Here is a 16656-nt window from a genome sequence, read left to right on the forward strand (position 1 = left end):
TGTTGCATGACTGCAGTCCTAGTTACTTGGCAGGCTGAAGCAGGAGGATCACTTGAGCCCAGGAGTCCCAAAACAGGCTGGACAACCTGGCAGGACTCCAACTCCTAAAAAAATAAAAAATAAAAAGGGCGGGGGGGCTAGTTCTACAAAATCAGATGCCTACAAAACTAGGCCAGTAAACACAAGTTAATAAATCAAGTTTGGTAAAAGAATTTTACAGAAGAATGAACTGTATATGTCTTCTAGAAACATTCACATTAAAAAAAAAATTTAAAGATCCGTAGTGTAAGCCTCAAAGATCAAGTTATACAAGGCTTAAACCTAGAAACAGATAACAAGTTCATATGATCTAAATCCTACTGAGAAGACAGTTTAACCAAACTTTAGTAAAGTAAAATGAAACAAAGTCTAAAACACATGGAATAGCTGAAACCTAAGGTTTAAGAAATACCAGGCTGCTAATAAACAGGAAACTATTCGAGATGTATAACTCATACCAGGCAGTAATAAACACGCATCCTTTTTTTGACCAAATAACTTATCAAAACTCAACTTATTTACTTATTATTGTTGATCCATTTCATACTAAACATTAGCCCCATGGAAAAAAAATTCACCAACAGAGTACCAACTCCAAACAAATGGTAGGTATTCAATATTAAGTCTGAAGTGGACTAATTTAGTATTAAAATAAATGCCCACTAGAAAAAGTTCAAGGCATACTACTACTTAGTATTTGTTTTAGAATTAAGGCTTAAATCATATTTGATTTCACACAGGCTAAAGGAAAGCAGGTTAATCCTACTAAATAATCCTTTGGATGACTTTTGGTATTATTTCTTGAATTTATTCAAGAGGGGAATAAATTCAGAAATTACAATAAGCTTGGTCTACTGCAAAGGCTGATCACTACCTGCTTTCAGTGGTTCTCAAAAGTGACCTCCAGAGCAGTATCAGCAACAGCATCACTTGAAAACTGCTGCAAAAGCAAACTGCCAGGCCAGATTCTAGGTGGGACCCTAGATCTAACAAGCCTTGCTCCAGCTTGTCAAGACTGCTCAAGCTTGAGAATCTCTAACTAATGCCACTGCGTCGGTAGCTTAGGACAGCCAGGGGGTCACACTAAAGTTTCTCTTCTGTGTACTGATAATAAGGGGGTTTGTCAGTTGTCAACAATTTGAATTAGTCAAATAACAATATATATTAAAGACAATGTTAAAAGAGTAGCCAGAACTGTTTCACATCAGACTCTATAAGTGCTACTCTATATCCCTATTCCATACGCCCCCCAAAAGTTACTTTCAGTTAAAATTGACTCTTTAAAAAGACTACAATAATGGCAATTCTAAAATAAATAATTAAGTCAAATTTAATAAGCTAAATTATGTTTAAAATACACTTTTTAGATGAACTAAAATTATAAATTTGGTAATCAGAATGGAGTAGGAGGGCTGAGGTTGTGGCTCAGCAGTAGAGCGCCTGCCTAGCACGTGAGAGGCCCTGGGTTTGATCCTCAGCACCACATAAAAATAAATAAATAAAGGTATCGTGACCAACTTCAACTAAAAAATAAATATTAAAAAAAAAAAAAGAACAGAGTAGGCAAAAAGAACTCTAGTTTATCTAACTCTAGCCAGCATATACTTTGTAGAAGAAAATTTGTGATTTCTTGTGATCATGTGTACCCAGCAGTCAATAACTACTTAATATATCTGTGTTGTCCAAGACATTACCACTGGGCACAATATTCTGCTCCCTGCAGCACACAAGTATGACTGAACTCTTACAAGAATGAAGCTAACGGTCAAGAACAAAACTTTCAGAAAGGGAGAAGGCCTTGGCAATCAAGAAAGGGCATGGTCAGTGTGGAAGAGGCGAACCCGAAGCTGAACCAGGCAGTGTATCTAATAAGTGGGGGGAGGTAAGTTTTATTTAAGACAGAAAAATCCTAGCTAATATTTTCTCAAAAGGGAAGTAACTCTGATACAAATAAAACAGTGATACTTAGTTGATTCTCAGAGAAACTGATCAGCTTAAAAAAAATAGTAAAAGGAGTTACTGAAATCTTTAAATATCCTTTTCCTTATTAGAATAAAACAAAACCTGCACCGCCTACTTGGGTATACTTTGATTTGCCAATAGAAGAAGGTAGCTAATGTTAATTCCTAGTGAAGCACTTGTTTTTTTAAGTGGGGTAAATCCTTTCAAAAACCTGTGAGTTTTAGGTGTTTGGGAAGTTTCTTGGTGTTAAGGTCTGTGGTCTGCACAATTCAACTGAAACACTGGACAGTTTAAAATATCTGTGATCATTATGAAGTCATTCTTCCTAATAACAATATATAAAATATATCTAATGTGTCATTTTATATAGGTCCTCATTAACACATTCTTTAAGGGTTCTATGCTACCAATCCCTCACCCTACATAAAAACAAACAAAAAAAACCCATAATAAACAAAAAACATTTTGGTCCAGGTAAGGTTATAACTGTACCAATATCTGACACTATCCAACCTGTCTGGCCTTTGTATCAAATGAAGTACCTCTTCTCCCATTATAAACTTTAAAACTTACATGGGAAATACATTGTTACTCTTTTACTGCTTAGGAATTCACACATTTTCCAACTTGAGAAAATGTAATAGAATAGCAGAAACTTCCTTTACTACTACTATCTCAAAACAAAAACAAAAACAAAAACTCTACCTAGCTATAGGGCGACCAGGAAGAACTGAGATCTCCATTCTTTTAGAATGGTAACTGCACAACACTGTACTACAATTTCATTATCTTGAACCTATGACACAGTTCCTAACATGAACATGTTATAACAATATGAAATGGCCAAGGACTACCAAGCCATCCATTATGGTACCAAGTTCACCTAATCCAAAATTTTTAAAAATTCGAAGATATTCAAACTTCAAAGTATTATCAACTGGGATTATATAGGTATAAACTGCTGGTTACAGGCCTGCCATGGTTTTAAAATTCTCTGATGTCTTCCAAGATTTAAACAGGTCAATCTCTCCTTGGCATGAAGACCAAGAACATGTGAACTTTGAAGGAATCACAAAAGGCAAGTGCTGACATGTATCCCAACAGAAAGGGAGCCACTCTTGCTCTGCCAGACCTACAAGGTTCAGGATTTGAGGACAGGATACAATGAGGAAGAGATGGAAAGGGGTGAGAGGTGGAATGGAGATTGACTGCAAAAGTCTGTAGGCTAAAAAATAGAAAGAAGCTAGAAAAGTGTTATTCTGTGAAGAAACTGGAAGACAAAGTATTAAGACTTGGGAGGCACAGATACGTGCAAAGCAGGGGTGGGAGGTGTGAACCACAGCACTGGTGAAGCCAGAGTCAAACATCAGCACAAGAAACACTCCTGCATCTACCTTGCTCCTTTTCTTCCTGTTCCATCTCCCACCCCTACCTTTTTTTAGAAGATCCTTTTCTACAAAACTCAATGGTTCAGAGAAAAGACATTTGTTCACATATGAATACTTGGAAGTTCCTCAAAAAAATGCAGCCCTGCCTTTAATCAGCCAATTAAATGCAGCTCTGCATTTAATCAGCAAAAGGTGAAGACCAACTAAGCTTGACAAGGCCCTCTATACACACAGAAGTGCTTATTAGCCTTTTTCGGTTTTAAATATGAATAGATGGCTAAGGATTTCCAAAGATTTACACAAAGTCTTAGAGATGGAAGACCAAAAACAAAAAGTTGACAAGCTACAACAAAAATAATTTAAGTAGAATAAACTTTTTCTTAAAAAAACACTACAATTCTTACCCTAAGATAAAAATCAAGATCACTATCAAGAAAAAGTAGTAATCTGCCAGTGTTTAAAATCCAGGGGATGAAGAAAAAAGAAAACATCCAGGAACTCTCTCAAAGCATTAAGAGAAACATTATATACCAAAAGTTAAAAGACTTAGAAGATCAAAAGAGGAAATTCAACATTTCACTACCATGTTCTACCAACTACCATGTTTACCACCAACAATTTGAGAGAAAGGGATAATAGAGAAAATGTACAGAGAAATATTGACGTGCTACTATAAGAAAATATCACACAAATTTTCTCAAAGGGGAAAAAAATGTCACATACAGAACAAGAATTAAAATGTTATCTGACTCCTTCATTCATTATAGCATGCTAGTTTAATGTAAATGAAACACTTAACAAAATTCTAAGGGAAATTTCACTTAAGAATCTTATACCTGAATTGTTAATAAAGTATAAAAACAATATTAAGATACTTTCTTTCTGTACAGCTGGGCATGGTGGGGCTCAGGAGGCTGAGGCAGGAGATTGTAAGTTGGAAGCCAGCCTCAGTGACTTATTGAGGCCCTATGCAAATGAGATCCTGTCTCAAAAAAAAAAAAAAAGAGAGACTAGGGATGTGGCTCAGTGGTTAAGTGCCCTGGGTTTAATCACTGGTATCAAAAAAAGATATGTTCTACACACACACACACACACACACACACACTCACCAACAAAAAGGAAAATATAAAGAAGCAATCATTCCCATCTACATGGGAAGGTGCTGACTATGCACGGCCCCAAGGAATAAGCAGAAACAAGAGGACAGCTTCACAAGCAGACAGTAAAACAAACTGATTTGTTTGAGCATTTCAAAATCACCAGTCATCAGATGGTCAATCTATGAAGCTGCTAAAACTTTTAAGACTATATCTAATAAGAATTATGTAAATACAAATAAGGCAACTAATAGCATAGTTCTAGGTGAAAGAAAATGTGAGGATCTGAGTATACTTTTGGCCCTTCAGGGATCATTTACACAGCTATAATATAAATGTGTTTTTTATTAAACCAAAAATTGTGGTATTAAAAGAACTGGAGAGGTGAGGTGTGTAGAAATATAAAAGAACTAAATTCTCATCTTAAATCACAGGAAATCAATAACACATAAGCATGATAAAGTAAGCAATAACAATACATTAACACACTGAGATATGTGGATAAATGCCAGAAGAAATATCTAAATCAATTATAGTCAAATGATTGACCTTAGATAACAGTTTATCGTATGTCTTTTCCTATAAATTGAACTTTTAAATTAAAACCCCGCACTATTCTAATAAGCACAAAGCTTTGTTCCTTTTTTGTTTGTTTGTTTGATGCTGGGGATCCAACCCAGGGCCTTGTGCATGCAAGGCAAGCACTCTACCAACTGAACTATATCCCCAGCCTCAGCTTTATTCCTTTTTAAGGCCAAAGTTTGGTGAATTTCAAATTCTTAAAAATGGGGGAAAAAAATCTATCATAATTAAATTTTTGTTTCAGGATTTCCAATATTCTAAGGCATAGGAGAAAAGAAAGCCCAGGATTTACCAACTGCCCCTGGACCGCTCTGCCTGAATGTTCTTAAAAGAAACATTAACACTCAAAACCTTTATTCTTTCCATACCTGTGTCAAAAGTCGGGGCCAGTTTCAGTCATCCAACATCAATCCTGAGTCTTTATTCTCCCTCTCTGGCACATTTTTGTAGATTCTAGTCACTAAATATCTATAAAATCTGAAACCTCCTTGCTTCCAAAGCTTTATTTATTCAGACCTCCAATTGTGGAGACTTAATTATAACCCACCACTAGTCTCCAGGCTTCACTCTCTCTACTCTCACATCAAGACATAGCAAGTAGACTTCCTTCCTTAACATCCTTCAGGGCCCCATGCCTAGAAGAAATCCTCCTTCTAACATGGCAAGTCCTTCACAATCCAGTTCCTTCTACCTACCCAGTTTTAATTTGTGCCACTGCATTTCCCACACCCTATATTCCAGAAGTCATTTTAACTACTGGCCTCTCAAAGCTCAATTCCCCCGACCCACCTCCTCCTGGCAACGTGTCTTCATATTCACAGGTATTCTTTCTTCTAAGCTACCAAGTATGTACATAAATTTACTATAGTATTTAATCATAATGTACCATTAATCTTTTGTCTATCACCTCCCATATTAAAAATATCAACTTGGCATACAATAAATAAATACTTCTTAAGTAAAAAAAAGACATTTAGATGTCTAATCAGCACACCTACAACTACATATTACAGATCTACAGAGGTTAACAGCCAAATGTCCACAAAAGTAGAAAGTAAAAGAGAGGCCAATTTGCCCTGCCAAGTCACACTACAAAGGGATAGCTACAGTAAATTTTTACATAGCACAGAACAATTTACAATGTGGTTATATATGGTGCACAGTTTATAGAGAAAGTAAACAGCATTGATTTTCTTTAGGGATTTGACCTGGGCTTACATAAACACTAAAATGGCTTTCTCTTACAGTTTCATCGATGACATTTTACGTGATAAGTGTTTAAATAAAAAAAAGCAAGACCGGATCCGTAAGATCTTGATGGCTCAGTGTCTTCATCTGAGAGAGAGAACCATTAGTGACTGGGTTGAGATAATAAGTCTCCTCTGATCATGGAACATCATCATCAATCAGTGCAAGATCCTTCACTGGGTGTTAATGGAGCCAGGTAGCCCCAGGCCTACATGCCCTCCTTCCCCACACATACAGAAAGCCATTCTATTCTGTTAAACATATATGGAACATAAGCACATGTAGCATTCTGATGTGATACATCAGATGTGCTAATCTGCGCTTAAAAGCTTTAAAAACCACATATGTTTCTATTTCTTCTCTACCTCTTCCAAGAATGGCAAGGTCCAGAAAAGAGTTGCCCGCTCTTTACAATGAGATGGCATATGGAGAGCCGAAGCCAGATCTCAGCCACTAATGTAACATAAGCAAGAAATAGACCTTTGTTATATAAATTCCTGAGATTTGGTGGTTATTTTCATAGTATGCTGACTAATGTGGAATGGAAAGTTACACTAAAAATTATACTTTCCGGTTGGGCATGATAGCTCACACTTTACAATCCCAGTGACTTGGAAAGCTGATGCAGGAGGACTGCAAGTTCGAGGCCAACGTCAGCAACTTAGCAAGACCCTGTTCTCCAAATAAAAACTAAAATGGGCTAAGAATGTAGCTCACTGGTAAAGCGCCCCTGGGTTCAATCTCCAGCACCACTCCCTAAAAAACAATTAGGTTCCACCAAGAGAACACATTTAAGTGATATTTGGAAGACCAAATCAAAACAAAAAAAACATTAATTACTGCTGCCAATTTTCCTGCAAAGTAGAGACATGATTTGGAGCATTCAAACTCCAAATCTCTGTGGCTTCTTGCTTTAGATACCTAGAATGGTTTCTTGCAGTGAACTGTGACTGACAAAGTATTTGCTATGAGAACAGTTACAAGAAACAGACTCCTAAAGGCTAAAAAGTTATCTTTGATTTTCTGATCTAGATGGATTGAAAGGCAGTGATGACACAGTGTTCCAGTAATGCATGGCACTACTGCAGCAGCCAAGTGTTACTTAACTATCAATGATAAACAATTGGAATAAAGTTCTTGAAAAAAAACAATTTGGCTGTGATAATTATGATGGAAAAAAGGAAATTCGCAGACAATGGAGTGGGCTATTTGACCTGATGACAGTGCAAAACTTAATGAAAATGATTAGATCAATGAACAGAAAAGTATCTATGGTTGCCATCAACACAGATGCATATGATGCACATATCTTAAAAGAAGACAGAAATAAGAAGACCTATTACAAAGATAGAAACAAAGATAAGATTATTCCAACATTTATTATAAGAAATAATGCAGGTCAAAAAACAATGGAGGGGCTGGGGTTGTGTCTCAGTGGTATAGCACTCACCTAGCACCCATGAAGCACTGGTTTGCTCCTCAGCACCACATAAAAATAAATATATTGTGTCCATCTACAACTAAAACATATATATTTAAAAAAAGAAAATGGAAAGATATCTATAAAGTATTGACAGAAAAAACAAAGCAGAATAAAAAAGGCTGTGTATATAGAATGCTATATCCAGCAAATATCATCTTAGAAGATGAAAGTAAAATAAAGATAGACAAAAGCTGAATAAATTCAAAGCCATCAGAACTATACTCTAAGAAGTATTAAAGGAAGTTCTTGAGGTAAAAGAAAAACAGATAAGGAAACTGGGATCAAAGGAAAAAAGAGTGATAAAAATGTTAACTAGATAAAAATGCTAACTATTTAGGTAAAAGATTTCTTTTCCAGCTTCTGATTATTTAAAAAATAAATTTCACATCTTATGATTCCATTCATATGAAAAATCCAAAATAGGTAAACCCACAGAGAAGGTACGCAGATGGGGGAATGCCAGGAGCTTGGGGAGGGAAGAACACATACCAATTGCTCAATGGGTATAAAATATTATTACAGTGTGATAAAAATGTTTTAATAAAAATCTTTAAACTTGATAGAGGAATAGTTATACAATCCTGTGAATTGTACTAAATGCCACTGGATTGTTCACTCTAAAATGGTTAATTTTGCTGGGTGTAAGACCCTGTCTCAAAATTTTAGAAAATGTATAAAAAGGGCTGGGGTTGTAGCTCAGGGGTAGAACAACCCTGGGTTTAATGCCCAGGACTGCAAATAAATAAATAAATAAATAAATAAAACAGCTAGCTTGATGTTGTGAATTTCAATTTCTAAAAAACATAATGACTATAAAAAATTGTTTTAGTTGTAGACGGACATTATCTTTATTTACTTATTTATTTTTATGTGGTGCTGAGGATCGAACCCAGTGCCTCAAATGTGCAAGGCAAGTGCTCTACCACTCAGCTACAGCCCCAGCCCCAATAAATGATTTTTTAAAGCAAAATTAATAACATGTATTTGAGGGGTTATGACATATACAGAAGTAAAGCAATATATAATATCATAAAAGACAGGATGGAAGAAATGGAAGTATTCTGACATTAAGTTTTTATATTTTATATATAAAGCAGTCTAAATTATTTGAAGGTAAACTGTTATAAATTAAATTTTCATATTGTAAATCCTAGAATAACCAACAAAGGCAAAAGAGTATGTTAATAAGCCAAACTGGAGACAAAACTAAGTCATTAAAAGATGTGGAAAAAATTTAAAAAAAGAATAACAGATGAACTAAGTGAAATCAAATGGCAAAACAATAGATTCAAACCCTACTATATGGGTAATTACATTAAATGTGAAGGGTCTAAACAAGGCCATTAGAAGGTAGAAGTTGCTAGACTGGATTTTTAAAAAAGCAAGATCCAATCACATGTTGTCTATAAGAAATATACTTTACAAAGACAAGTTAAAACAAAAGAACTGGGGAAGTCGTATCATGTAAAAATAATCCTAATAAACCTAGAATGCCTATCAGAAAAAGTACTCTTCGGAGTAAGATAGACAGCAATATAGACAGACATTCTTTAATGATAAAATACCAAGAAGAAATAAGAATCCTAAACATGATGTACCAAATAAAGGATTAATGGAAAATTAATTAATTAATTTAGATACCTAGAATTGAAGATACAAACACACACACACACACACACACACACAACACACACACAGATAGATGATAGGTATAGACAGATATACATATATATGGTCAAGTTTTTTGTTTTTGTATTGTTTGAGATTTTGAGAAAAAGGAAAAAGAAAAGTTTACTGCTTTGCTAGCAAACTAGAAACACAGGGGACTCCTGTCCCAAAGGCTGTGATTTGTTTGGTTTTTAATAAAGTTGCCAAAATCAGTATGGAAAGAATGGGCTTTTCAACAAATAATGCTGATACAGAAACACATCCATATGAAAGAAAGGAAGTTCTGTCTTTATCTCACACTACACACATACATCAACTCATAATTCAGATCACAGATCTAAACTTAAAAGCTAAAACCATATAACTTCTAGAAGAAAACGCAAAAAAAAATTTCCTGACTTTGGGATATGCAAATACTTCTTAGGATACAAAAAGCACAAGCCATAGAAAAAAGCTGATAAGTTGGTTAACCAACATCACTGTTAACCACAATTAAATAGCACTTACTTACCCACTAGAAAATCAACTTAGAAGACTGACATTCAAGAAAATGAAGCCGGGCCTGTACAATTATCAATAAGTATTTGAAGCAACTGGCACTGTCATATATTGCTGGTGGGAATGCACAATAGTGCAACTACTTTGAAAAACAATTCAGCAGTTTCTCACAAAGTTAAAAAACAGCCAACATTACAACCAAGAAATTCCACTTGTAGATTCTTATTTGACAATCTATCTTCATACAAAGCTAGCAGCTTTATGCAAAACAGCCAAAACTGAAGACAACTCAAATGATGAATAGATGAATGAACAATGTATGATAGATATAACTATAAAAGGGAATAAATAATTGATACATGCAAGAACATGGAATATCTCAAAAACAGAATGAGAGAAAGAAGTCAAACACAAAATAATACAAACTTTATGATTACACTTACAAAATCCTCTAGTTACAGAGAGCAGATCAGTAGGTGGCAGGGTTACTAACTGCAAAGAAGCATAAGGTGTATTTTAGAGTGGTGAAATAAGTCATCTCTTGATTAATGCAGTGGTTACCATCGGAAGGAAAGTCCTCCTTGGGCCTCATGCATTCCCCTGCAGGGCTCAGTGTGCCAAGACTACATGGCCCTGAGCAACCCTTCCTAAACCTTTGCTATTCTGCATTTGGTAACCTTGAAACATGAGGCAGTTTCCCCGCTAAACAAACAGCTGATTTGCTTTCTATAAAAGCAGTGGATTCCCCCAAATTCAGTGTTCTTCAGCTGTGAAACAAACACACTGAAAAAAGTATCCATAGTACTAATGTATCATCCTTGTGGAATTTGGAAGGAAGGGGAACTTAAGAAAATATGGTGATTCTTATGTTGTTTGCTGTGTTGTAATACATTCCTTATCTCCAACCCAGGAAATCTCCCACTTCAGTCAGCATCTAATAATAACACTAACAGGCTAACTTTTAACTTGCAAGTAGAGAAAAATCAAATCTCAGACCAGAAACATGGGTTAAAATTCAAACTACTCACCTAAAATGGGTACACTTTACTAAGGAGGAGGGAGAAGAAACGGACAAGGAAGAAAATGAGGGAGAAGAAAAAAGAGGTAGGGAAGAGGAGATTAGGACACCAGAAATTCCTTAGTATGTGAGAGAAGGAATCCAGACTTATGAATGACCAGAATTATAAACTGTATTTATCCTATCTGACCCCCTCACCGCACCCCAACAAACTATGTTCTGAGAAGAACTTCACTAAGGAATTGAGAAGAATATTGGTGAGGGAGGCACTAATATGGGGATGGGGGAGTAGTTGTTCTTTGTAGTTCTGGGTAAAGATGAGCAAAACTGCCACTAAAGAGGGCCTCTCTGATTCAATGGGATAGTTCAATTTCCATAATGACAAAAGATAAGTAGAAATAACTCCCAGATATAAAGTGAGCATGATTATTTTAATGAGTAGCAGGGTCAGAGTGATTATCAGGATGGTTTGGATCTCTAGTGGCAGCTAATTATGGTGTCTTAAGAAAAATAAGCAGGCAGTATACCAAGATGTTACTTGATCTGAATAATGAGAGCGGGACACTCTTTAAGTATAACAAAGGTCTCGCTTGAGTGACCACAATGGAAAGCCATGAGAAATCTCACCTAATACCCAGATTGAACCTGTTAGGACATAGAACCCCTGGAACAAAGGAGAGAATGAATTCCAAAACTGCTTAAAGAACATACCTAAGCCTTCTTCTAACCTGTTCCAGTGGAACACATGGCTATCTGTTAGAGAGAGAGTGCAGTTGGGAATGGAAATCACTCAGATTTTTCAAGGATTACAGAACACTGGCTCTAAGCCCATACTAACCTCAGGGACCAATGGACATCACAAGATAAATGGCATTTTGGCTTCAATCCATCTCATGAGGGGCCCAATGGATCCAAGGTTCCACCCAAAATTTCCTCAGTTCCTGAACACACAGGTTAACTGCTCCCTGGAGGTAGGGCTATAGTGGAGGAAGGGCCAATGACCCAATGTGTGCCCCATCCTGGGAAAACTAACAAACCCCACAGTGACAAACAGTACATCTGTGTGGGAACAATAGAGAATACTACCAACTTCAAAGACTTGATGGTGATTCTTATGACATTCCAATTTCACCAGTCTATCTGATCTGTGCAGGCGATAAGTCTTGGAGAATGACTATATTATGGTAAATCACACCTAGTAGTGACTTCAGTTGCAGTTGCTCTTCCAGATATGGCCTGATCACTGAGAGAAACCAACCATCCCAGCACTCAGTGTATATTCATCAAGTTTCCTATTTCAAAAAACACCAACAATTGTTTTCTCCAGCACTGTCTTGGTTCAGGACCACTGGGCTATTTTTCACTATCTTATCCACAGAGACTTTGAACATCTCATAAGCACACAAGTCCACTAAAACTGTCAGTCTACCCACAGGTATGAGTTTTCATGTATCCTCATGTCCCCACCTATACTAGCACTACCCAGTTTTTTAATATTTGTCAATCTAATAAGTGAAAAAAGACATTCCATTACTGTTTTAATTTGCACGTCTCAGATCAGTAATACCTTCATCCCTTCTTATTCTTCTTAAGATGTTTTATTTTGTAAACTACTTATCGATATCCTTTGCCTACTTTTTAAAGATGTAGCTGCCCTCTTACTATAGATGTACAGTTCTTTAATCTAATCAAATCCCTTACCAATTTTAGGTTCTTTAAATATCTTCTCTCATTCTTTCATCTGTCTTTTAATAAATGAAAATTCTTAAGTTTTATATAACCAAAGCCACTGATTTTTCATCTGTGTAAGCTTTTGAATCTTTAAGAAGTCCTCCCCTGTCTCTAGGGAAAAGTTTCTTCAACGGTTCCTCGTTAACTTTGTAGTTCTTTCCACATTTGGGTCTTTAATTCATTCAGAGTCCATCCTATTTATGTTGTCATTTGTTTTTTTATCCATATACTGAGCCACTCAAACAACCTATGACTCCTTTAACTAGTGATTTATAATGCCACCTTTATCTTAAGTTCCCAAATATAAATAGGTAATTCTCTGCTTTCTAATTTGTTCCATGGGTCTATATTTCTGTTCTTACACTTAACACCAGTTGTTATTACTATAGCTCTGAAATATTATCTTAACTTCTGATAACACAAGACACCCAACAAACCAAATCTTTAAGACTGATTTAGTTATTCACAATCTTTATTCCATCTACCATGTAAATTTGAGGTTTTAGGTAACCGAGTTTGTCAAACCAAATATTTTGAAAGCACTTAAACTGAATCTCTAAATTAAATTGGAGAGAACTGACATTCTTATAATAACCAATTTGACCCAAGAACATGGAAACTTATACAATTTATTTAGACCCTCCTCTAATTCCTAATTAAAGTTTTTCCTTAAAGATCTCATGTATTGAGTTACTTCCTAGAGACTTTAGAAGGATTGTTGATCATCACCACCCTACAAAAATAGCATTTACACAAACTAAAGGTAGTCAGAAGTAGATATATACAAGAGTAGTAACAAAACTATAAACTCCTACTAGTTCTGTTTCTCTAATTTAATGGTTTTTCTTGGTAACTGATTAAATTATCTGCAAGTTATTGGTTTTATCACTTCCCTTCCAGACTTTATACTTTTTCTCTTAGGTATTAGCCAGGACTTTCCTACCATGTTGAAATTAAGTGTGCCAGGGAACATCCTTAATTTGTCTTAAAGTAAACATATCTAAATTTTTTCCATTAACTATTATATATGTACCCTATGTTTTTGGTAATGACTTTTATCTAGTTACCTTGTATTTCCAGCTTTCTAAGAGTTTTTATCATAAATAGGTGCTGGATTTTATCAAATGGTTTTTATGGCATCAAATGGTTTTTCTTCTTTGTGTCTACTAATGAGATAAATTACATTAATAGATTAACATTACAGATGTTAATCTTTCACTAAAGCAGTGTCTTGAAGGCAAATAACTAAGATTTTGTGCTCTTCTCATAAGAACTTTTTGTTTAAGGTTGTGACTACATATGCGCATCAAAGCAAATATTTTCTCTGCACAGCTAAGTGGACAATTAATGGTACTGCTTGATAAAATTAGTAACTAGAAAAATGAAATCTCCAGTTGCTTTACCAGATGCCATTAAAACTCGCAGTCATTAACAGGAGAGAAAACCTGGCTGTGATGCTCACATTCATTTTCACCACCACCAGCACAAGCAGCAACACCACCACGAAGGCGGGGGCAGGGGACACTCAAACCAAGGCACTTTCTTTCCCTACCTATGAAGCATACATCCTGGTTGGGGTCAGTTCTGGATTACAAAACAGACTTTGGTCTTAAATCTTTCTGCCTGCAACTAAGTGTTAAGGCTGATCACTAACATAACAAAGTTCAACATGCAACAAACTTTTGTGTTTGGACACATGCTAAATTGCTTAGTTTTATGAGCAACGGCTCTGGAAAGTGATTTTATACACTAGCTTCAAAACGGATGTCGCCCCTCCCACTGCATTAGGAAGCAACTCACAACGTTTCCCTAGCAGGAGGCAAAGTGTACAGAGAAGTGGAAGAATGCGGTGTAGATATAGGTCAACTTTCGATCCCTAACTTGTTCAACGTACGCAGATGGGCTAAAAGCACAGCAACACGAGTTGCCAGATTTCTTTTCTCTCTGCAGAAAGGACTGAAAGCCTCTTCTAACGAAACTCAGGCAGGCTTATTTTCCCCTCACCTCGAAGGGCGAAACTTTAAGAAGGTACAGATGAGAAAAGAGCTTGCTAATGCTGAGACGCCAGTGGCGATAAGGATCGCGTTCGTGGCAGAACTTGGGGTGGCGTACGTACCAGGCTGCTTCCCTAGGCCAGGTAACACAAGAAGCCAGGCCCGCTCAGGCGCTGGCCGCGGGCACAGCCGAGGGGGAGGGGGCGGGAGGGGAGGAGAGGAGACCCAGGCCTGGAACAAAGGAAGCGGGGCTGCTCCAGGAGGGGGGGTGGATTCGGCGTCCGGGTGGGGAGGAGAGAAGCCGAGCTGCCGGGGAAAGGCTGGACTCACAGAACTTGGAGGTGGAGGTGTTGATGTTGATGGTGGAGCCGGAGGTGGGGGCGGGGGCCGCCTTGGCCACGGCGGCCGCGTCGCAGCTCTTCAGCATCATGATCACCCCATTGGCCTCCGGCCCCAGCGGGAGCCCCTCCTTGGGGCCTTTCCTGTCCACGGAGACGGCGGGCACGGCCAGCAGCTGGCCCCCCGGAGGCTCTCGAGCGGGGACTGGCATCGACGAGGGGGGCGGCGGGGGTGGCGGGGGTGGCGGGGGCTGCCGGAAGCCGTCCACGGCGGCCTCCCAGTTGTTATGGTTCTGGTCGTCCATCATCGCCTCGTAGATTAATACCTCTTCCTCCTCCATGCTCTCCTCCATCCTGCTGTCCCCCAGCACCCGACCGCCTCACAGGCACCTGCCGCCCGCCTCAACCCCCGGGCCAGGGGGCACCGCAGGCTCCTAGAGCTCACATCGCCGGGGACCGGAACGGGGAAACCACAGCTGGAAGAGCAGTGCCACACCGGGTCTCCCGCTCTGCTCCGGGCCGACGCTCCTGGAGACACAGCTGACTGCGGTGGGCGCTCCGGGGCTCTACTTCAGGGAGAGGCAGCCGTAAAGCGGCAGCGCCACTCACGCCATTTTACGGCAGCTTCCAACAGGCGGTTGGAAAGAGTGCTGGGGGAGCGGCCAGAAGGGCACGTGGTGCGAGCGAAGAGCCTTGGAGAAAGCAGAGCAAAAAGGGGCGGGAGCTGAGTCTACCCCACGCAATAGGTGAAGGTTCGCCCCGCCTCGGCGGGGCTCTGAGAGGGGTGGGGCGACGGGTGCCGGGGAGCCTCGCCGACCCCGCCCCCGGGCCGGCCTCACGTGATAAGGGAGTTTGGCCGGCGCACGCGCGGTCGCAGTCTGGTTACCAGGACGACCAGGATCGGAAAGGCCCTTGAAGACTAGAGCCAAGCCGACGTCTTTGCTGTAGCCCGAGTGCTTGGCGGTTTTCCCACGCCCACTTGCGTCGCCCAGACCTTAGTACCTTGGAGTGCCTCGCAGCCGCGGCCTTAGTGGGGACAGCGGTGTGAGGCCACGAGAAGCTTCAGGGTGCAGGTTATGAACTTGTCGGACGGCTTGTGCGGACTGCTCAGGGATCATTCCTCAGCCTTGGAGACCCAAAAGCGAGAATGAAAACCGAGTCACTGCAGGAAGGCGAGAAAATTAATGCGTTCGAGATATTGATGCGTTTTGGTGTTGCTGCCAGGGATTGAAGTCGGCTGAGCCGCTCCCTCGCCCCGTGGGCGTGTAGTCCAGTTCTTTAACTCTTCTGCGCTGCGGACGCATTTTTTTTTTTTTTTAACGCCAAACTTCCTGCACTGCTCCACAAAACTGTCACCTGGAGGTGTGTCTTGAGGCCCACGGACGAAAATTACGTGATTCTAATTTCTTTCATTGCTCACAGTAAAATTGCATTTTCCAAATTATAGCAATAGTGGTAGTAATTGAGAATATGTTTTATGCTTTTTTTCTTGTGGAGCTTAGTCTAGCTACTGATGGAATAAGGACCTTGTCTAGGAAAACCCTATATTAGTAGATAAGGAATCTACTTCCACAAGATAAGTTATTAGTGTCAAAGAAATGCTTCAGCAA

General features: G+C 38.7%; 1 protein-coding gene across 2 annotated transcripts in view; it reads right to left on the reverse strand.

Moving 5' to 3' along the window:
• Cacul1 (CDK2 associated cullin domain 1) overlaps positions 1-15685 on the reverse strand; it is a 63310-nt gene extending 47625 nt beyond the window's left edge. For both annotated transcript variants that reach the window (XM_076834594.1, XM_076834593.1), the window contains exon 1: positions 15039-15685. In XM_076834594.1, the coding sequence (XP_076690709.1) occupies positions 15039-15399 (361 nt within the window). In that variant the 5' untranslated portion in view covers positions 15400-15685. The remainder of the gene's footprint in view (positions 1-15038) is intronic.
• Positions 15686-16656: the final 971 nt, after the last annotated feature.

This window comes from Callospermophilus lateralis, chromosome 15, assembly GCF_048772815.1.
Source record: "Callospermophilus lateralis isolate mCalLat2 chromosome 15, mCalLat2.hap1, whole genome shotgun sequence".
NCBI classification, from domain to species: Eukaryota; Metazoa; Chordata; class Mammalia; order Rodentia; family Sciuridae; genus Callospermophilus; species Callospermophilus lateralis.